This window comes from Gopherus flavomarginatus, chromosome 4 (genome assembly GCF_025201925.1).
Source record: "Gopherus flavomarginatus isolate rGopFla2 chromosome 4, rGopFla2.mat.asm, whole genome shotgun sequence".
NCBI lineage: Eukaryota > Metazoa > Chordata > Testudines > Testudinidae > Gopherus > Gopherus flavomarginatus.
Genome location: NC_066620.1, coordinates 135,702,760 through 135,726,670, shown reverse-complemented (window position 1 = coordinate 135,726,670; position 23,911 = coordinate 135,702,760). Strand labels below are relative to the sequence as shown.

The 23,911-nt window shown below is 39.1% G+C and overlaps 1 protein-coding gene across 2 annotated transcripts in view; it reads left to right on the top strand.

The window, feature by feature from the left end:
- The window catches only part of PRDM1 (PR/SET domain 1), a 28,966-nt gene extending 9,519 nt beyond the window's left edge, over positions 1-19,447 (top strand). For both annotated transcript variants that reach the window (XM_050951368.1, XM_050951369.1), the window contains exons 4-7: positions 4,631-4,880; positions 15,035-16,113; positions 16,721-16,849; positions 17,124-19,447. In XM_050951368.1, coding sequence (XP_050807325.1) covers positions 4,631-4,880; positions 15,035-16,113; positions 16,721-16,849; positions 17,124-17,699 — 2,034 coding nt within the window. In that variant the 3' untranslated portion in view covers positions 17,700-19,447. The remainder of the gene's footprint in view (positions 1-4,630; positions 4,881-15,034; positions 16,114-16,720; positions 16,850-17,123) is intronic.
- Positions 19,448-23,911: the final 4,464 nt, after the last annotated feature.

The window sequence follows — 23,911 nt, the reverse complement described above, 5'->3', positions numbered from 1 at the left end:
GTGAACAGTGGTGAACTAAGCTGAGTAAACCTCTGGCCCCCTTGGAAAGGAGGACAGTGTGGGTGGAGAGTGAGGGAAATACACAACAGCTCTTGGCTCTGTCTTCTGCAACACATCAGTGCTTGATCATATAAAGAAATAGCTCTGCAGCTTACTGCCAGGGTAGGTTGATTTGCATTTCTACACAAAGAAATAGTAATGTCATTCTTTAAGACTAAAAATGTCATGTATTCTTGATTTCTAGCTAATACATACTTGAGCTAGTGGGACGTATTATATAATTTATATAATTTTTATTCAGATTTTAATAATTCCAGCATAACTTTTTAAGCATGTTTCAAATTCAACTATTGTAAAACAATGTTTATCTCTTCAATATGTGTATTTTAAATTAACAGACATTTCTAGGACCAGTTGAGAAAATGTTGCCAAACTGGCTGCCTCATCATGTCCATGTACCCCACTAATGGCAGGCAAAAATGTTAATGTGATGTTTACTTCTCATAAGGTAGTGCAGCTTGGTATGGAGTAGGAGTCTGTGTGTGCTAACTGAGCACTCTGTATTGATAACTTAGGCACCCTGGGGCAGTAAGTATAGTCTCCTTCCCTTCCCCCCTCCATTTATCTCCCGCCAGCCCTTTCATTCATCCCTTCCTTCCTTCCTTCTCCTGTTAATTGGGAAACCTCAGTGAACTAATCTCCCCAACTTCCTCCACAAATACAGAATTGGTAAAGTATACATCATCCATTCTGCTCCATCCCCTTCCATGGAACTGAACTTGTTGCCCTCAGATCTCTAAGCCGGTCTGTCACAGGTTTTGATGTAAATGTGAGTGAGTGGGAAGAGTTTTTTACTCTGTATCTGAGCCTTGCCACTGGGAGCTTAATTAAATGGCTTCATAGTAGGCCTCAGGTTTGCTCTAATTGTCCTGGCACTTGCATTCATTCTTTATATAGAAAGACTACTGCTACACTGTGTGTGCATAAAAGTATAATTTTACTTGTAGGCCTTGTCTACACTGGCAGTGTTGTATATAGTATGTGTAGCTACACACTTCAGTAGAAAGTGGGCTACCTCCACACTGTGGTGGTGTAGCTACATGCGACAGTGTACGACTCTATCCAGGAGAAGACAGTGTAGACATGGGAGGCACGACTTGAGCGTGTAGGGAGGCATGCATGGTACATATCCTAATGTTCTGGGGTGTCTTTACTCGCCTAAGCCGTGCCTTGTCAACTACATTGCTGTTTATACCTGTACTGGGGGGCATGCATGGTACATACTCTACATGTAGACATAGCCTTAGTGAGCTTTTCCATAGCTCTTTTTGAGACCTCTTAGGGTAATTACTTAACTTAATTTTTCCTATTTGGGTTTTCTTATGCTTTCTCCCACACAATTTTACTCATTGGCACATGGATAATAATTAACATTAACGTTTACACAAGGTTCAGGAGTGTTTTTACACTTGTGAGACCAAGATCTTGTACTTACTTTCCAGAGTCTAGGTCCCGGAAGGGACTTAGGTGTAGCAATGCTAAGTGTTGCAGCAGCTAACTTTTAGATGCCCTGCTGCTGAGTAGAATCCTCTCAACCCTGAGTAAGGTGGCCAGGCTCCTTGTGCAATCCATGGGAAGAGTTAGATGCTAAAACAGTGGTTTCACAGATGCAAATAAGTTGAATGAAGAGTTGCCTAAACTAGCCCATAGGAAATGCCGAGGAGAGGGAAGGTGTTTTAGGTGGCTATCTCCACTCAGGCTTCTTCTGGAGTTGGACACCTAAGCCAGGTAAGACCTTTCTCACGAAAAAAATAGAAATAGAGACAGTAACTACCCTATCCCATTATAGCCAATAGTCCAATGGTTAGAGCACTCACTTGGGCCATGGGCCTGTTTGCAGATACCTGCTGTGCCTGGTTTGAAGCAGGGACTTGAACACTGGCCTATGGAGTAAATTTGCTCTCTTTCTGAACTGAACATTTAATTATTTTATACCAAGTGGAACAGCTTCAAGAGGAGAGAGATTGAGCACCCCTTACTCCAGAAGAGCCAACAGTCTGGTGGTCAGGGTACACACTGGAATATGGGATACCTGGAGTCAAGTCTCTACTCAAACTGGGCAGCATGAGAATTTGAAAACAGGTCTCCCACATCCCAGGTAAGTACTCTAACCATCAAACTATTGGGCATTCTAGGACACCCGCACTCCAGCTAGCCACAAAAGTTCCCCATCTGGTCACTGCTGGCTGCTGGTCTGAAAATGCCTATGTGGCCCCACATATGGGGAAGTGCCTAGTTTTTTGACTTAGCCATGAGGTAGGGTGCCAAGCAGCTCAGCAGTATCAGGCTTTAAGCAATTTTACAGCAGCAGGAACTTAGGTGCCATGAGACATTGCCAGCAGAAAGTCAGGCACATGAGGAATTTGGGTGCCTATAGGTTTACATGGTAGCTGACTGGGTGATTTGAGGATCTAAGTGTTGGACTTAGATGCCTTTGTGGGGCTAAGTCCAACATCAGGAGAAAGGAATAATAACTTGTGTAACATTACCCATGAGGAATAATTCAGCAAATATTCAGAAAGGTCTAACTATTTTCCAGGATTTTAGTCATATTGCTGTAAGAAAGATGACCTCATTTTTGTGATGTTACTTTGCTTTAATGTAAAGCTTCTTGGAAATAATATAGGAGTCTTCTAAGGGTCATTACACTTACTATTATAATCTCTTGATTCAGTACAGACACACTGCCGTAACTCAAATGAATTCCTTCCTCAGGGACTGAACTAGTCTTGCACATGCAAAGGAAGCTGTGAGAGATAACTTCCCACATACTATAAAAGGCATCCTGATTTTGCTGGCAGGAACAGGAACATCTGCTCTGTGTGAACATAAATGTTCCATGCAAATTACACACACAGATAGGAGAAGGGGGACGTGAGGGCTGTGCAAACCTCAGAGTGACATCATTTCTTGTAACTGTACTATGAGTCAGCACATTTTTAATCTTCTTGATAATATATGGAAATCTGGTGAGATGGCAGAATAAGGTTTTGTGGGGGTGTGTATGTGACCTCACAATACTGATATTTCTTTTTTTAAAAGAAGTACAGTAAATTGTACTATCTATGGAAGGGTAACTGGAAGACCTTCAGTGTAGCTTTAGAAAGCAGCTTCCGTCTCTAGTAGAAGTGCACAGCAATGGAACCCCAAGTTCCTGGAAGTTTGCAAATCGGAGTAAACAAAGAAACTTGAAAACTCCTCTTGATAGCAGAATTCACCCGGCTCTGTTCCATTTTCTCATAACAAACACACCGCAAAATCTCTCACTAGCTTCTTTGATGAAGCCACATGTATTTCCCCCTTCTCATTTTACAGGAAGTTACTCTTAAAAGAAAGTGATTCTGGTGTTTACTGCCTGCATTAAAGGGCCAGCCTGTCTTTTTTTTCCTTTTTTTTCTTTTTTTTTCCTCAGTTCACTCTTGCAGTTCTGTTCAAATGAAAAAGAAAGTAGTATGAACATAGAGACAGAGAGGTGTATTTCACTGAAGAGATCAAATATATTAGGTCTGTTCTTTAGAAAGAGAAAGTTCCTGCCTCAGAGATTCCAATCAAAAATCCAAATAGCTCACAGTCTAAGACTAACTTTTACCCGATAACTTATTGTGAAACTCAGGAGTTCTTAAATGGCTTATTTTCATCAAGTAGTGACTGAAATAATTATTTCCACAAATAAGCGATCTTAATTCTAAAGGACATATTTGTTGAGTTCATTAGATTTTTCAGTTAATTTTCATATTCTCTCATAACTTTGACAAATGACATCTTCACTCATTGAATTGAGTTTTTTCCTTGTGCACGTTACCAAGCAGTTTTATATGTAATTTTTTTTAAAAGTACATGTCTAAACATGTCTATTGCGAGGAAAAGTGACTTTCATAGACTGTCAAATGCTGGCCTCTTGCCAGGTCTTCAGTTATGGCAGGTGAAGTTCACCTTAGCCCCACCCAGCTTTTCCAGAAAAGGGCTACATTCCAAGTGTGAGCAAGTGTTACTTTAGGACTGTTGCAGGGGGGAAGGGTGGGGAGGAGGATGTTTGCATAGTTTAAACCTTTGGGCGGAGGTGGTAGGAAACTGCAAGTACAGAGGCCATAGAAAAAAACGGAGAAAGAGACTGTGTTTGACGTAGCCTAGCTAGTCAGTCTTATACACAGGTGACTCAAAGCATTAATGCAAGCACCCAGTCAAACCTGAAGTCAACAGTATCACACACTTGTTGGATCATAGCAGCAGAAAAAGACCTCTAAGGTAGACTTACTTCAGACAACTCTTCATGTTTTGTGGCTTTCATGTGTGCATATTAATAGAGCAACACATTGACTAAACATAAATGGAAAAGGTAACTGGGAGAGCGTACCTAATCTAGAGTGAGCTTTATTACTCTTAATGCCGAGAATGTCTTACTTGGAAAGGGAACACCCATTTCTCTCTTTATTTGGTTGTTTGTTTGGTTGATCATGGTGTGTGTTTTTTTGTTCTTGTTTTTTTAAAAAAACCCTCTTATTTACCATATGTACTCTGTGTATGTGTATACACTATAGATATATATTCATAATATTCTGCTCTCATCTAGATCTATTCCAGTGGTGAACTTCACCACTTCATTGATGGATTTAATGAGGACAAGAGCAATTGGATGCGCTATGTGAACCCAGCCCATTCTGTTCAGGAACAGAATTTGGCAGCTTGTCAGAATGGAATGAACATCTATTTCTACACTATCAAGCCCATCCCTGCCAACCAAGAGCTACTTGTGTGGTATTGTCCGGACTTTGCAGAGAGACTGCACTATCCTTCCTCCAGAGAGCTGATGATGAATCTCAGTAAGTGGATTACAGTATAAACAAAGAATGTTAGTAATGTCTCTTCTGCCTATGTGATCTAATAATATGTTGTTTAATTATATAGCTGAATCATCTGTTGTGTCACAGTAGGTGGTTTGAAAGAAGGAATTTAAAAACAGTTTCTTGTGCTGTTTCAATACAAATAGATTATTAAACATTTTAAAGTTATTGGTTTATAAACTGAGAATTATCTGAAATCCTACATAGACAATTCTTCTTCTTCCCCCCTCCCTGCAAATAATAATTGACATTGCTGCATGCTGAGACTTTAGAGATTCCAGGTTTCATGGGTCTATTTAAAAAAAATTCTGCTGTGAAAATGTATACAAAGGGATGTATATTTGAGTTCCAAATGGACTGTCCTCATTGTGCAAGGAACTGGATCAGGCTATGTGCATATCTTCCAAACTCTATGTTGAACTGATAGTTTTTTCTAACCTTTGTGTCTGACTTCATTTCTGATAACAACAAAACTCAATTCTGTCTTGAATCGGTTATAGTGTAATTCTTAACATTTAATGCTAGAAAGATTTTTTTTTTTAAATTTCTTCCCTTGTGTGTCAAAATTGCTAATGGTGTGAAGATGCATTCAATTTTATTTTATGTTAAAAGCTGTGTGTTCTGACATGGTTTCTGACCATCTCCAACTTTAGTCTTTTACCCCTAGATTTGGTACACTATTAGGGTCTCATCCAGAGTTAACTGAAAGCATCAGAAAGACGCCAAATGGCTTTAATCAGACCCTTAGTAGATTTAATTTTCTGTTAACCTACATAATATGCCTATGTCTATGTAGGAGTTAGAAACAAAAATTGGAATGCAATTATTTTTATATGAAATGGGAATCACTGCTATCTGGTGATGGAGAATGAGTTATAAAATGTCAGTTTAGGGGAGATCAAGATAAAAATGCAGTCCCCATCTTTGTATACAGCACAGACTGGTCAGAAATTTCCAATACACATTTCTCGTCCTTTGTACTTTCATTAATTTCTTCCTAACCCCTTAGTGATTACAAAACATATTTACTCTTTTGAAACACTAGAAATGTTTATTTAGGTACTAAGGATCTGAAGTTCCTATATTCCTTACTCAAACCACATTAATTTGCTCGCTATAGCCTTATCTCAAATGTCATTTAATTAGTTACCATGCAATTTGGCCTCCTGTTATGCTGAACTGTGCAGGCCTATCCATGTGACATGAGTGGGACATGTCAACAACATTAGAGGTTCATTGGTTCACATGTACACGTAGTTTGCAAACATGTAATTAGTCACATTTCAGAATTTATCTCTGCATCCATTTTTTTCCATCTCTGCTGGCTTTTTATGTTACATGTACTCCCCACTGATACAGCAAGATATTTGTAAAGTGCCGACAGATACTCTGTTGACTATTGACCAGATCACTCTGTGTGTGTGTGTGTCTGGAAGCATTCAGCATCTGCATCTTTATGAAACTATTCTGTAAAAGTAGGTTTCAGACCTGGATTGGAAGGCACTGGCTGAGTCAGGAAGCGTACTGTTGCCTAACAGTTCTGTGTACTTGAAAATAGACTACAGAGAACAATCCTATATTGGCTTGTGGATGGACATAGAGACTTCCAATTTTTGACATTCTTATAAACTCTCTATCATTTTTATTAATTATATTTAAATTAGATATTTTCCTTGCTTTGCACATCTACAGTTTCGCAATACAGAGAAATGAGCACAAGTCTTTTAGTTTTTTTAATTGGCTTCCTTCCACTGTTAGCACTCGCCCTCCCCTGTTGAATCAAATCTTGTCCACACTCTTCTCCTTCCCTTCCTCCACACTCTTCCCCCATCCCTGTGACAAGTATGTTTGGGCATGGAGGCCTACACTTAGGCAATAAAACCTGCACAATAGGTATAGAGCTGTCATTGGAAGCTTCAACAACTTTTCTCACAAACTCTTAAAAAAATTCCATTGGACCATAGATGTTTGTGGTCTGTTCATTGAAGGTATAATGTAGCATTGCAAATGATACAGTGGTTGCTGGAACGATTTTTGTAGTGGGGGTGCTGAAGGCAGAAACCATGTATTTGGGTTGTTGTTACTACTTCAAACCAGAGGGTGTGGCAGCACCCCTAGTTCCAGCACTGATATTTCTCCAGATTTAATATTAGAAATAGTGCTGGTATAGTAGTATCTTGAAACTCACCTAATTCTAACAGGTGCTTTAGCTTTCCTCTTCCCCTTCCTCAGCTGCCAGCTCTTGCAAGTTAAAATTAGCAGAGACCCACCAATTTCTCCAGCCTTCCAGAGACACTTCAGTGTCAGTCTCCAAGCTAGGAAAAAATCTAGAAGGCCTTGTCCTGGACTGTTTGGACCCTGCACAAGCTCTAGATTTTAGACTTTCAGCATCTCCAGTGATAAAATAATCAAAGAATTTCCTCTAGTTTAACTTAATTGAAGGAAGTTATCAGAACCACCACATAGAACACACAAACATAGACACACCCATTTGCCTCCATGAGGACAAATTTTTAATTTTAAATATAACCTCTCAAGTTAGTTCATTTAGGCTCCAATTTAGGAAAGCATAGGTATTCAGGATAGCATTTAAGCACATGCTTGACTATGTGCTTTAGTGCTTTCCTGAATCAAGCCTGAGGGCCCCGTTCTGCAAACATTTATGCACAATGGGTCTACTCATTGTAGTAAAGTTGATCATATGCATAAGTGTTTGCAAGAAGATAGGAGGTGTTCGTAGGATTAGGGCCCTGATTTGTCTTAGGGGGAGGAAGTATAATCTTACCATTTACATATTTCCGTCTTCCTTTTTTCCTAGTTTATTGACATCGTTTTGAATCAAGATATGAGTAATAACAAAGAAAATCACCTTCAAATAGTGCCTTTATTACCCATTGTGCAATACATGTTTTAGGTGTAGTAACACATGATTTTCTACTTTCTGTGGACCAAGAAAATGAATTTCCACTATTTCATCAAACCTACTGTACTTACTAAATAATGATTCCAAATGAATCCTGACAGTCACTAATAGTCTAAAGCCTGTCGTGCTTTAATATAACTGGCATAGATTCTGTGGAGCATCTCAATGTTAGAGTTGTTGAGGTTGTTTGTGGGTCTTGCTGCTGCTGTTGTTGATGACTTCTCCCAAAATAGAATCACAGTGTATCACAGTCATGTCCTGATTCAATGTCCTTCATTGCATCATAAGATGATACAACAGCCTGCTGTCCTGACAGGTTTGTCCCATCAGACAAACACAGGAAGGTGGCACCCTATTTTGATACACCTGTCTGAAAGGTTTGGGGATATAATTTACCTTTATAACAGAGAAAGGAATGTTAAAAGGACACTGGCTGAGTTAAAAAGAAATCCATACCTGTGCTATATTAACTTTGGAACAAAACGTTTTTTAAAAATCTAATCTCATTTTCATTCTTTATCCTGGCTCTTACATTTTGTACTTCTCTTTGCCTAAAACAGTTAAAATGGGCTAGTTATTTTCCCATTTGTTTATGGTCAGTTTCACTTTCTGGTTTTAACATACTAGGACAATGCTACAATGTTTGGGTTGGCAGGAAATAGTTAACAAAATGGAATCTTAAAAAGGTCATGGTAAGATTTTATATAGGTTTTAGGTTTTGTGAGAGACCTAAATTTTGGGCTAAATTTGACTTTATAGTGCCACTTTAAAATGTTGAGAATTAAGTTAAGGCTTTGTTCAAAGACCTTCCTTATGCAAAACATTTTTTAAAAAATCAAGTCACACAGTCTTGGACCCATTTAGAAAACAGATGATCAAATTATATACTTGTAAATGTTGGTCTCCATTCTCGGTTTGAGTAGAAACGTTCTTTGTTTTGCCTACTTCAGAACTTCTAGGTTCTCTTTCTACTAGCAAAGGAGGTTCTTAATTTAGATCGAAAATGTGAATCGGCATAATTAAACTTCACCACTCGAAGTGTTGAGTAGCTTTTTACTCTTGAAATGACTCTACCCGCCTACAACGGTTTTTCAAGTTTTTAGAAAAAACAGATCTTTTGTTTTTATTAAATCTATCTGAAGCTACAGCTAGGAGAGGCATAAATGAGAACAAAAAAAACCTGACAGCTATTCAGCTAGTTGTGAAAATAGGCTCCCAAACACACAAACTGGAGGGGACTGAGGGGCTTTAGACATAGCCTTTCTTAAACATTGTATTAAAACTTTTGAGGAACGAGAGTTTTGCCTCTGTCTCATACTATTCTAAGGCCTGATCCAATATCCATTGAAGTCGGTTGGAGTCTTTCCACTGACTTCAGTGGGAGCTAGCTCAGGCCCCTGTGAGAGGAGAATCTTTTTATCAGTTCAGTAACTTAATGATGCAGTCCTAGGGTTCCTGTTTGTCACAATCCTATCAGCTATTTTGTCTCAGACAGAGCTCTGGATAGATGTGTGATAATGTATGTGTACAATAGGTGTTATCACCAATGCTTAAAGGAAAAAACCCCCCTGGTAAAGAATAATTCAATTTACGGGTACTTTCAAGAATAAAAATTACAAACCTCCAAATGAACTTTCAATCCAGCTTGCCCAGCATGACATAGGAGCCCTTTCTGTAGGGGAATACAACCAACCACCTGACCAGGCTGGTGATAGCAACTGTGAAATACTCAGGGAGATTAGAGAGGCTATAAATCAATAATAATGGAGGATTTCAACTATCCCCCTATTGACTGGGTACACATCGCCTCAGGACAGGATGCAGAGATCAAGTTTATTGACATGTTAAATTACTGCTTCTTGGAGCAGTTAGTCCTGGAACCTACAAGAGGAGAGGCAATTCTTGATTTAGTCCTAAGTAATGCACAGGATCTGGCCCAAGAGGTGAATATAGCTGAACTGCTTGGTAATAGTGACCATAACAGAATAAAATTTAACATTGGGGGGGGGGAGAGGAAACACACCAAAGCAGCTCAGCACAGTACCATTTAATTTCAGAAGGGCAACTACACAAGAAAGAGGAAGTTAGTTAAACAGAAATTAAGAGGTACAGCGCCAAAAGTGAAATCCCTGCAAGCTGAATGGAAACTTTTTAAAGATATCTTAATAGAGACTCGATTTAAATGTATACCTCAAATTAAAAAACCTAGTAAGAGGACCAAGAAACCGCCACCATGGCTAAACAATAAAGTAAAAGAAGCAATTACAGGCAAAAAAGCATCTTTAAAAAGTGGAAGTTAAATCCTATTGGGAAAATAAAAAGGAGCACATGAACTCTGGCAAGTGACATGTAAAAATATAATTAGGAAGGCCAAAAAAGAATTTGAAGAACAGCTAGCTAAAGACTCAAAAAGTAACAGCAAAAATTTTGTTTGGAGTAAATCAGAAGCAGGAAAACTGGTAAACAACCAGTGTGGCCCCCAGACAATAGAGATGCTATAGGACCACTGAAGGACAATAAGGCTATTGCAGAGAAACTAAATGAATTCTTTGCATCGGTCTTCACAGCAGAGGATGTGAGGGAGATTCCCAAACCTTAGCTTTTTTTCTTTTTTTAGGTGACAAATCTCTGGAACTGTCCCAGATTGAGGTGTCATTAGAGAAGATTTTGGAACAAACTGATAAGTTAAATAGTAATAAATTACCAGGACCAGCTGGTATTTACCCAAGAGTTCTGAAGGAACTCAAATTTGAAATTGTAGAGCTACTAACTGTGGAATATAACTATCATTTAAATCAGCTTCTGTACCAGATGACTAGAGGATACCTAACATGATGACAATTTTAAAAAAAGATTCCAGAGGTGATCTCGGTGATCTCGGCAATTAAGCCTAACATCAGTATCAGGAAAATTGCTTGAAACTGTAGTATAGAACAGAATTATCTGACACATAGATGAACGTGATTTGTTGCGGAAGAGTCAACATGGTTTTTGTGAAGGGAATTCATGCCTCATCAATCTATTAGAATTCTTAAGTAAAGTAGGCTGTCATGGGATAAGAGTGAAGGTCCACTTGGATCAGTAACTGGTTAAAAGATAGGAAACAAAGAGTAGGAATAAATGTTCAGTTTTCAGAATGGAGAGCGGTAAATAGTGGTGTCTCTCAGGGGTCTGTACTGGGACCAGTACTGTTCAACATATTCACAAATGATCTGGAAAAAGGAGTAAAAAGTGAGGTGGCAAAATTTGCAGATGATACAAAACTTCTCAAGATTGTTACTCTTCACAGTCTGCTTTGGATTTAACTACAATCTCACAAAACTGGGTGATGGGACAACAAAATAGCAGATGAAATTCAGTGTTGATAAATGCAAAGTAATGCACATTGGAAAACATAATCCCAACTATACATATAAAATGATGTGGTAACAGCTAATTAAAACCCCTCAAGAGTGAGATCTTGGAGTCATTGTGGACAGTTCTCTGAAAACATCCACTCAATGTGCAGCGATGGTCAAAAAAACTCTAACAGAATGTTGGGAATCATCAAGAAAGGGTTAGATAATAAGACAGAAAATATCATATTGCCTCTATATAAATCCATGGTACACCCACTCTTGAATAGTGCATGCAGATGTGGTCACCCCATCTCAAAAAAAAAAAAAATTTATATATATATATATATATATACACACTGGAATTGGAAAAGGTACAGAAAAGGACAACAAAAATGATTAGGGGTATGGAATAGCTGCCATATGACGAGATTAGTAAGACTGGGACTTTTCAGCTTGGAAGAGAGATGACTAAGGGGAGATATGATAGAGGTCTATAAAATCGTGACTGGTGTGGAGAAAGTACATAAGGAAGTGTTATTTACTCCTTCTCATAACACAAGAACTAGGGGTCACCAAATGAAATTAATAGGCAGCAGCTTTAAAACAAACAAAAGGAAGTATATTTTCACACAACACACAGTCAACCCATGGAACTTGTTGTGAAGGAGAAGACTTTAACAGGGTTCAAAAAAGAACTAGATAAATTCATGGAGGATAGGTCCATCAATGGCTAGTAGCCAGGAAGGGCAGAGATGCAAAGCCATGCTCTGAAGTGTCCCTAGCCTCAGTTTGCCAGAAGCTGGGAATGGGTGACAGGGAGTGGATCACTTGACAATTACCAGTTTTGTTAATTCCCTCTGAATCACCTGGCACTGGCCACTGTCTGAATGGGTTAGATGGACCATTAGTGTGATTCTGTATGGCCATTTTTATGTAGTTCCCTACATTACACTCGTTTTACACTCTACTCATATACTTATTTATGTGTGTTATCTGTCTGATATCTCCCACTGCAGAGGTATGTTCAGGTGAGATTAGCATATACAAGGAGAAAAGGCAAATAAGAATTTGAGAGAAAGACAACATGCAAATTCAAGAGGTCTGGCATGATTATACTTAAAAATACTCCTTAAATAGTTGAGGCTTCTGTCTACACACTGAAAATAGTAGGAGGGAAAGTATTATTGAGATCCCTGAAGGGAAATGGCAATTAAATTCAATCTGTCAAGTGACAATGTTGGACTATTGTGCAAAGAAAATTACATTCCCTGAATAGTCCTTCTTGTAGCTCACTCCTACACATAACAAATGTACCTTACACACCCTAATTGTTTAATCTCATCACACAGGAAGATTCATTCCTTCAGCTGAGACAGTCTGGGTTCCTATGTCATTTTTCCAGCAGGGCTGTCTCTTCTTCTTCTTCCTCTACCTTTTTTCTTTAAAAAATAGAAGTGACAATTTTAACTTCCTGCTTGACAGGCCTTACTGATATGGGCCTGATAAGCTGATATTTATTTTTTGTCTAGTGCCTTCACAAGCCCTTCTCCTTTACCAGCTTTCAATAACCCCTGATCAGTATCTTTTCTGATAGTGTCACTCTGAATGTTTGCTCTGTGCTGCTGGCTCAGCAAGGAGCAACTGATAATAAGACAGAGATAACATCTCCTAGAACTCCACTAGGGAGACATGGGAGCTCTTGAAACCAGCAAACTAATACATTGATATGAAGACAACATTCTGGTGGGGCCCGGGGGAGGTTATATAATGATTACTAGCTCACCAAGACAGACAACAGTTCAAGTAAAACGGATTTTGTGACTTTAAAAATAAATAAAGCTGTCTCTAGATCATTTATTTTCTTTCTCCTCTTTTAATTGGATGACTGATATTTTACAGGGATAAACCAGGCTCTTAGTTGCCTGAGGCATTTGTTGGCCAAGGAGAAAAAGGAAAATTCATGCTGTTATGAAACGTGGCCTGGGCTGTTAAAAGTCCTCACATAATAGATAAGGCCTCCCTTTTTTTTTTTTTTTTTTTAAGGGTCTCATCAAAGATCCACTAACTCTCACAACTGCAAGGTACACCTTTAAAGAGTGAAGTGTTGAGAGTTCCTTGTTTATTATATTATTATTTGTTATTAAGGAAGTTGAGACCTTGAATAATTATACTGGTATCTAGAAAGGCAATTGGGAAGTAGGTTGATCGTAAAGTACTCTCTGCACTTCTGTTTGTGTTTTCTAGATAGTATTCCAATTTAAAGCATTTGATGCTTAAGCATATGGACATCTCTATACTTTCAATAAATTTTTAAGGTATAAAAGCTGCTCATATTTTTGACTTGTCATTGAAACCCACATTGAAAACCACATATATGCCTGATGCTAGCCTCTTGAGGAAGATTCAGCTTTGAGAGTTAATTGTTCTAAGTGCAATAAGACTTTGAAAGGTCCTTTTTTAACCCCAGTATTTTTAAGTAAAGGATCATTTTTTGCCTGAAAGTGCAATACTGCAAATTACAGGTTCACTGAATGATGCTCAGTGTTCAGACAACAAACCTATGACAAGGGGCAGTGCTTACTGACTCTTAGTATATTGCCTATTGGTTTTAGCTGATCCACCAAAAATAAGTAAAGTTTTTTTTAACTGACTAGATCAGTGAAGAAAAAAGTTAATAAGTAGAAACTTTGCAATACTATCAAATAGCACTGCTTCCTAGTGTCAATTGATAGCAGTTTACTATTAGATATGCAAAAACATAGACACAAACAGTTGTGAATATATTCTCATTATTATTTGTATTACCATGGTACCTAGTAGCTTTAGTCATGATTGTATAAAGCTTCTCTTATGGTTTATCCTGTAATAAAACTTCTTACAACAATCACTGTATGGTTATTTAACTACTAACTTTAGGAGATTAGTAGAAAGAATTTGGTTTTAGCTAAAGATATCTTTTATGGTAATTTTTATATATCATATGTCTGGAAAGGTATAAAATGATTCTGAGACTAGATAACCTAAAATGGCTGTTCCGAACAGATTTAAATGGACACTAGCAAGTATTTTGTTTCAAAATATAGATTTCAAGAGGAAAAAAAATTGACTTAGGCTGGAGCCATGAATCTTGCTTTCCTTTGCTCTACTTTGGTGTAGTCTTTATAAAGTACAGCTGGAAGTCAAGGAGTTTTGCACACACTGAATGCCATAGAAAATCTGCAGTAAATAGCCTGCTGTGTTGTAGATGTTACTAGGCAGTATATTGAATGACTAATGGTCTGTTTACTGATGTAGAGTACCTTCTTTCATCCTAGCCAGTCCCATATTTTTTGGTACTGTAAGTAATTGAACTGGCTGGTGAAGTGGCTGTTGTGGTTTGCCGAAGGTTGATTTGCCATGTCTTGCTATTCCAAGGGGAAGCGTTTCTGAGAGCTCAAGCTCTCCAAAGGCTTTCTGTTAAATCTGTAATAACAAATGCTTGTTCATCCCAGTTATTAGAAATCTATTGTACGAATTTATAGTGAATCTACTAAAATTCATGCGGAGGGAGGATAAATCAGTTTGGACATTGACAACTGCCACGTTCAGAACAAATCATCATCAGATTGCTCTAGCTATGTGTATACTTGTGGATATGCCTTATATTAACAGTGTATATCTGTCCTGCTTTTTGTTAACTCTTTACATCCCAAAGTAGTCCTCCTTTGCACAGAAGCTAACTTTTTGGATGAGTTAAAAGATTGTACTGACAAGATTCATCTGTTCTTCTGACCTTCTGATTAAGCTTGTAGAGGTAGATTGTTACTTAAAAATGAGGAGTGTTGTTCCATAATGACTTGTTAAATAATCATTGCCTTGTCTTTGTCTTTCAGCACAAAGCCACGTTAATCCAAAGCAGCAAAGCACTGATAAAAATGAGCTTTATCAGAAAAGTATCCCAAAGAGAGAGCATAGTGTGAAAGAAATTCTGAAAACTGAATCCAACCATTCAAAAGGAAAGGACTTATTCCAGACTAACATTTCACCAATTACTCCAGAAAAACACATCGATGACTTGAGAAAAAACTATAGCCCGGAAAGGTCTGTCTTTCCTCGTGTTGTCTATCCAATCCGACCTCACATTCCAGAAAATTATTTGAAAACTTCCCTAGTTTATGGGATGGAAAGACCTAGCTACATTACTCACTCACCCATCCAGTCTTCTACCACACCAAGTCCTTCAGCAAGGAGCAGCCCAAACCAAAGCTTAAAAAGCTCAAGCCCTCACAGCAGTCCGGGAGTTACAGTTTCACCTCTGGCACCTACTTCTCAAGAACATAGAGAATCTCACCCATATTTGAATGGACCCTATGGTTTAGAAGGATTGGGGTCTTATCCTGGATATGCACCCCCTAGCCATCTCTCACCATTTTTGTCCTCTTATAATTCCCACTTTCAAAAATTCCTGTTATCGCCGTACAGTATGAGCTGTAATAATCTGAGCGCTTTGAACAATATCAATGGCATCAACAATTTCAATCTGTTCCCAAGGATGTATCCTCTCTATAGCAACCTACTCAATGGAGGAAGCCTTTCCCATCACATGCTGAACCCAGCTCCTCTACCAAGTTCATTGCCACAACCCGATCATCCAAGAGATTTCCTCATACCAGCACCTAACAGTGCCTTTTCCATCACAAGCGCTGCTGTCAGCATGAAAGACAAACCATGCAGCCCCACTAGTGGGTCCCCCACAGCTGGCACAGCAGCCACTTCAGAACACATAATGCAACCTAAGCCTACCTCAGCAGTATTGGCTGCCACCAGTGAAGAAGCCATGAATCTCATTAAAAGTAAGAGGAATGTGACTGGTTACAAAACCCTTCCATATCCACTGAAGAAGCAGAATGGGAAGATCAAGTATGAATGCAATGTTTGCTCCAAGACCTTTGGCCAGCTCTCCAATCTGAAGGTAGGCATTAAGGCAACAGCCTAATTACACTTCTACCCCAATATAACGCTGTCCTTGGGAGCCAAAAAATCTTACCGTGTTTAGGTGAAACTGCGTTATATCGAACTTGCTTTGATCCACCAGAGTGCGCAGCCACGCTCCTGCCCCGCCCCCCCTGGAGCGCTGCTTTACCACATTATATTATATTATATCCAAATTCATGTTATATTGGGTTGCGTTATATGGGGGTAGAGGTGTATAATGAAAACATTCCCATCTTTAACAAAATATATTACATTTTCATAATGGTTGGAAAGCTTATATTTTTTTTACCTGTAACTTACCTAGCACCCCTGCTTTCCTCCTTTTAAGAGACAACCAATTCATCTAGGTTTCATGCTATACTTATCATCATGGTAGTAAACGTGATGGTTTTCATTTTTGTTTAAATATATTTATTTTTTTAACATTGAAGTGTCCTAAAAAAAATAACTTGATGATTTCCATGCAATGTGTTCTGCCTGTGGGATGCCGCTAGTAACTCTGCAAATGTTTGCGGGTTTTTTTTTTATGAAGTACTATGTTTGTAGTTACTGGAAACTACAGTAAATGTTTTGTTTCTCATTAGGTCCACCTCAGAGTACATAGTGGAGAGAGACCATTCAAATGTCAGACTTGCAATAAAGGGTTCACCCAGCTGGCTCATCTCCAGAAGCACTATCTGGTACACACAGGAGAAAAGCCTCATGAGTGTCAGGTATGTAGTGTTCCATGCACGGCGAGATCATCAGCTTCACTTTTTGCCTGCTACAGCATCTGCCAGACAAGCTGTCGGCCAAATGCTACTCAACAAGATTAAAAAGTTAATTTGGGGGTGTTTATTTTAAATGTGAAAGTCTCTAAAGATGCAGTGGTGGGAAGCGGCTTTTTCAACACACCAGGCTTTCCTATTTATCTGCAATTACAAACAAACAAAAACAACCCTCCCACTCACTCACTGTTGGTTTCTTTCCTGTTGCCTCCAAAATTAGGTTTGCCATAAACGATTCAGCAGCACTAGCAATCTAAAGACCCATCTGCGACTCCACTCTGGAGAAAAGCCTTATCAGTGCAAGCTGTGCCCTGCTAAATTCACCCAGTTTGTGCACCTGAAGCTGCACAAGCGTCTCCATACTAGGGAACGGCCACACAAGTGTGTCCACTGCCACAAGAGCTATATTCACCTCTGCAGCCTCAAAGTCCATCTGAAAGGCAATTGCCCTGTAGCCCCTGCCTCTGGCCTCTCAGTGGAGGACCTGAATCGTATCAATGAAGAGATTGAGAAGTTCGACATCAGTGACAGTGCTGACAGGTTGGAAGATGTGGAGGACAATATCGATATGGCATCTGTTGTCGAAAAAGAAATACTGGCCATGCTCAGAAGAGAGATAGAAGGAGCAAGTCTTAAAGTATCTTTGCAGAGGAACATGGGAAATGGACTTATCTCCTCAGGATGTAACCTTTACGAATCTTCAGACATGTCAATTATGAAGTTGCCTCATGGTCATCCACTACCTCTGTTACCTATAAAGGTCAAGAAAGAAACAGTTGAACCAATGGACTCTTAAGACTCCCTGCCCCCCCATCCCCTCCCCGCCAAAAAGTGATTTTTATTTATGACTTGGTGAGTCAGGGTGCCTGTAGCAATTGCTTGTACATAGTTTCTATGCTGCAAAGCAATCTTGGCTTACAGTAGTTTCCCTCATCCTCCAGTTGAAAGAAGGAACTCCAAAGTTAAACTGTATTCTCAGGGCATGAAAAGAGGCAAGGACTATGTATTGCCTCCCACTTACTAAAAGACGATTATCAATCCATAATTACCTTTTCAATGACAGTACTTAATAATTTATTATGCAATTTGCCATTCTAAAAGCAATAATTAGCAAACGTTTACAATGACCAGAAAATTCGTTGTAATTTTGAATATAAATCTTTATATTTTTGTCTTGTGGCCATTCTTTGTAGATAATTTTTTTTTCTCTGCACATCTGTTTTAAAAACCTAAGATTAGAGGGGAAAACATTACTTCAGTAAATGTGTCTATGTACCAGTGTTTTTGAAAATGAGGTTTTTTTATTGCCAAAGGTGGGTATTTGACATGTTGCATGGTTTGAAAAGTGCTGTGTACTTTCATGGAGCAGGTAGGGGTATGGCTACACTTGCACTTCAAAGCGCTGCCACGGCAGCGCTTTGAAGTTTCGAGTGTGGTCACAGCGCCAGCGCTGGGAGAGAGCTCTCCCAGCACTGCACGTACTCCACTTCCTCTACGGGTGTAGCTTGCAGTGCTGGGAGCTGTGCTCCCAGCGCTGCGGCACTGTTTACACTGAGGCTTTACAGCGCTGTATCTTGCAGCGCTCAGGGGTGTGTTTTTTTCACACCCCTGAGCGTGAAAGTTGCAGCGCTGTAAAGCGCCAGTGTAGCCATGGCCAGATGTGCAAAATCATCCCCTCCTTCTCCCCCCACCCCAAAATGTGACTAGCAGTAAACAGGGGAAAGAATACCATACCTGCCTATCTGTGAGTTGGAGAGAGATTCTTCTACCTGCAGCACTACCCAAAACAGATGTGGAATAACAAATACCCAGCCTCACATAAATAATACAACAGACAGGCTTCTATAAAACAATAGCAGACATGTTACATTCTGTGACTTTGTAACCCAAAGCAATGCATGAATGTGAAAAAGTGGCTGTTTTAAAAAATGACTATTAAACTTTTTGCAAAAGCAGTTTAAAAGTCAAACATATAGATATCCCAAATGTGCTGCCTACAAGGAGCATTTGGCTGAGATTTTATTGCCAGAGTCTTCTGGGGATCAAAAGATGGTCAGATTCCTTGAGAAATAAGGTTTTTTTGTTTTTTATTTCCCTCCCACTTTCCTTGGGCAGAAGGAGATAATGAAGTCCCTTTCCTGGCACCTTTTTTTTTTGTTTTGTTTCCTGTACGATTCAGAGTTTCTTCAGTATTTGTGTTTGTACATTTTGTGGTTAATTTAATTGAAGATGAAAAGGGCATTGGCAAAGTTGTTGAACAACAATTACCTCATTGCGTGTGTCCAGTGGTGCAGAAAATGCTGTTTTATCTAATGCTTTGCTACTTTAGAGAAGAAACCAAATGTTCACAGAAAAGATAGAATGCACATTCTCTTATCTTTTTGTTTTGCTAAGCCCAAAGATATCATGTTGGCATTGGAGGTGAAGCAAAGAACACATGTATATTTATAGATATATTTATGTCACTATACCATATATGTATATAGATATATATTTATACCACTTAAGTTGTGAGCCAAACCATGTAATAAAACCTATTTTTCATCTAAGTGTGAAGATCAAATGTTATCCAGCTTTGCATATGATCTGATGACCCCAACATCAGAATGCTGCGTTAAGGCATTTATCACTTGCTAGTACACGTGCACAGTTGTTCATTTGGGGTCTGATCTTGCCAAACACTTACATTAGTAACTTTACTGATGTGCAGTCTCACGGAATTCAGTGGGATTATACACTTCATAGTGTTTGCAGGACTGGGTCTTGGATCGCCTCATATCTTTGTTGGATTGTTGGTTTTTTGAATAACCAGACAACAAGAAAAACTTAACTGGGAAAAAAAAAAAACCCTGAAAATAAACCATGTATAGTATAAATATAATACACAATGGTGAAGAGTGGAATGAACTATTTAAAGTAATTTGGGTTATTTAGGATGACCCTAACGTCTCATTTTTCACTGCCCCATAAGAGTGATATGGTCACATGCAACTTGCAGAAAAATAAATAGCATTATTACACCCTATACCACTGTATACATTCTATCTACTATTCTTATAAATTATAGATTTAAATAGACCACTTCATAAAGCCAGGGTTTAGGGATTTTTTAAAAAAAGTCATTCTAATGCCTTCTACTAATAAATAAATAAACCCCAAACCTAAGAAAATCCAAGGAAGTCTCTAAATATAGCTTTTGAAGGATTACAGTTGTACGTTCATTACATTTCTGTTCCTGTAAATCGTGAGGCAGACATCTTTTAATGTAGCAATGGTTCTCAAAAATAGTACTTAACTGTAGGATAAACCAAAGTATCACTACTGTCACTGGGCACACACTTCTCCTTTTATTTGCCTGTAGTGCTTTCTTTGTATTTGTTACAAATTTTACAAAGATTTATATGCATCAGCTTTAAGAATTGTTACTCCTCTTTACTGTTTTTTTTCCACTTCCCTTAAACTTTTACATGTGAATGTAGCAACAATCAACAGTGTTTTTTTTTCTCTTTTAAGAAAGACTCTGACCAAAGTTAACAAGCTTTTTACTTTACTAGAACAACAAACTATCTTATGTTTACGTACTGGTTTACATCGTTATTTATGTGCGAATTGTCAAAATGTAAATTAAATATAAATATTCATTGCTTTATTAATGCTTCACTTGTGTTCGATGTCTTACACTGTCTGCACACGCAACTGATTTTCAGACTACATTCCCACCCTTAGCCACAAACATATTGCATACTGACAACTATCATGTCATGAATAATACTGACTTCTGCCTTTTGTGAGAGTTTTTCTTTCTATAATTCAAATGTAACATATAACAATGCTAGGGTTGAGTACAGTATTTTCTTGACTAAATTACTCTCTTGGTTTTTAGCCTATAACACTTTCTTTCTTTTCTTTAGAATGTCACAAGTTATGATAAAAGCATTTTTACAATATCTGCCTTTTGGAGACATGACCAGGGTTTTAATATTACATTTTTTTCCAAATGCTTATCATTTCTGGCCTGAAACTGTAACCACTGGGACCACAATGAGACAATCATAATGTTAGCATGAGACCACTTAATCCTGTATTAACATGGTGGGAACTACATTCAAAACAAATGCGGATCTCACAAAATAGATGCTCTTATGAGCTAATTCTAGAATTGAGTTCGCTCAGCCAAAACTGAATAACAGCATGGAGATCCTTCACAAAGTTAATTCCATGTTTGCTACTTCCATCATCCACTACTAGATCTAAAACAGAATAGGCCATGTGGCGCCCTTTCTTACCTGAATGTTAAAGAAATAATGTTCCTTACACTCAACACTATATGATGTTTTTAAAAGTATTTCACTGTCATTTAAACATCTGTCTCAAGAATTTGAAATATTGCCAACAGCAAACTGTGGAGTTAAGAAAACCAGAACACTGTTGTCATAAATGTGCCAAATGGTGCATGTTATACTCTTTTATTCTACAGAGCAATTGCTGTAATATTTTTTTTAAAGTAGGATAACCATTACCACCATAAATCATAGTTCATTACTTGGCAAGGCATTGCTTTGTGCGGGAGAGTTATGTCCTGGGGACACTGGTAAGCTTTAGAAGATGTTTAATAAACCACATTACATAAAAAGACAATGCACATTATACCTCGCAGCCTCATTAGCCTGAAGTCAGCAGCTGTTGCATTTGGTTTTGGTGAAACTGAAGCTAGTTAGCAGGCATTAAAGAGAGCCTAGTGTGACCAGAATACAGCGGGCTTTAAAAAAAAAAGGGGGAAAGTATTAACAGTGTAAGAAACAAAGTGCAGGTAACAGACAGACATTTTTCCTTCCTCTTGCTTCATAGGGACCCAATCGTGTGAGGTATTTGGTGCTTCCTAGCAAAATGCTAAGTACCTACAACTCCCACTTAAGAAGTGGGAGGCTTGTTTACTATGCATTCTCAGTTAAAGTCCTTACAGAAGGCTTAATTTGAAATTCAATTTTAAATATTCTAGAGGAAAAATCTCTGATTTCCAATGGTTTTGCCAGCTGCTCTTGGGTTAACACCACCAAAGAAAAAAGGCATTGCAACCTGGGAGCAGGGAAACCCATGGTCTCTCACATCTGAGGTAATTAACCAAGCTACTGGGTTAAAGCCACCTTCTCCTGTGTATGGAGTTAAGCTTGCTCTGAGCACACCCACTAGATCATGCCCTGTAGGCAAGGTAGTTGGAGGGGCTGCTGGGGCTAAGCAATAAGGCAGGCACTGAGTTGCTGGGTAGAAGCAGGACTGAGGCAGCTGTGCCATATGCAGCCACTAAAACATAGGTGCTTACAGACCCTGATGGCAAAAATTTAGATCCCAAGGTGCTTCAGAGACCTACAGTTAGCTAGCAGTTGAACAGTGATTTTATGGGTCTCAGATATGCCTAAATGTTAGATTTAGGCACCTAACTCCATAATGCTTGACACAAGATCAAACTACATCTAAGATCAATCTAAATAAAGCCTTAAAAAGTATTTTCCATCACTACTGAATTGTAGAGACTTGTAGCTTATGGCTAGACTCTTGGACAGAAATCAATTCATCCTCTACTGCTGGCAATGCTGAACTAGAGAAAAGGAAAGAGTGACCCCATGAGTTCTCATTAGGCTATAAAGCCTTTCAGGCGCAGATAACTAGTTTGAAGTCAGTGAGCCACCATGCAGATGGGAGAGGTCCGCTGGCACAGTGCTCATTCTGGGATTGGGGCCTAAGACTTGGCATTCAGAGGCATTAAAGTGGAAAATATTTTTTTTAATGTCTATAAAACTATCTAATTCTTGTTAGCCATGAAACACTCAGCTCAGTACTGAGTACGATTAACCAAAAGTGAAAACATAATCATGGCGCAAGGACAATACATTGGTATGATTTATTTAGAATGGCAAAAGAATTTTATAATACAAAGCACATGAGACAATGAGGGAAATACAACTGTGCTGTGATAAGGTCTAGTGATGGCTCTTAAAATGATTAGGAGATGGGGAAAATATAAAGAATGATTGGCTAATTCTCAATGTGGAAAGAAGGGAGGGGTGAGGTTCAATATTTTACAACTTGCAAGATCGGTGAATTGCTAAGTAGCAATATACAGCAATAACACGGTTCTAACTGAAGGCTGTGAGGAACTCTAGCTCAGTGATTCTCAAAGCCGGTCCGCCGCTTGTTCAGGGAAAGCCCTTGGTGGGCCAGGCTGCTTTGTTTACCGCTACGTCCACAGGTTCGGCTGATTGAGGTTCCCACTGGCCACACAGCTTCCCACAGCCCCCATTGGCCTGGAACAGCGAACCGTGGCCAGTGGGAACTGCATTCAGCCAAATCTGCAGCTGCAGCAGGTAAACAAATTGGCCCGGCCCACCAGGGGCTTTCCCTGAACAAGCAGTGGACTGGCTTTGAGAACCACTGCTCTAGAAGGTCCTAAATACCCAGGAAATTGAGTACCCTAGAAACAGGTGAATGGTGGAGGGATAGCTCAGCGGTTTGAGCATTAGCCTGCTAAACCCAGGGTTATGAGCTCAATCCTTGAGGGAGCCACTTAGGGATCTGGGCAAAAGTCAGTACTTGGTCCTGCTAGTGAAGGCAAGGGGCTGGACTTGATGACCTTTTGGGGTCTCTTCCAGCTCTATGAAATAATAAAAAATAGGTGTATATATCTTGTGACAGACCCAAACCAGTGGGGTACAGGAGTCTAGTAGAGGGCAAATACACTGGTCACCGGATGAGTAGTTTTCTGTTCCCTGAGTGACCAGAGCAGGGGCTGCACTAGAGTAATTTGAACACCTGCAGCCAATCAAGGCAGGCTAATCAGGGCACCTGGGTTTAAAAAGGCGCTCACTCTAGTCAGGCGAGGAAGAGCCAGAGGAGAAGAAGTGTGTGTAAGGAGCTGAGAGTGAGAGGGTGTGCTGCTGGAGGGCTAAGGAGTACAAGCGTTATCAGACACCAGGAGGAAGGTCCTGTGGTGAGGATAAAGAAGGTGTTTGG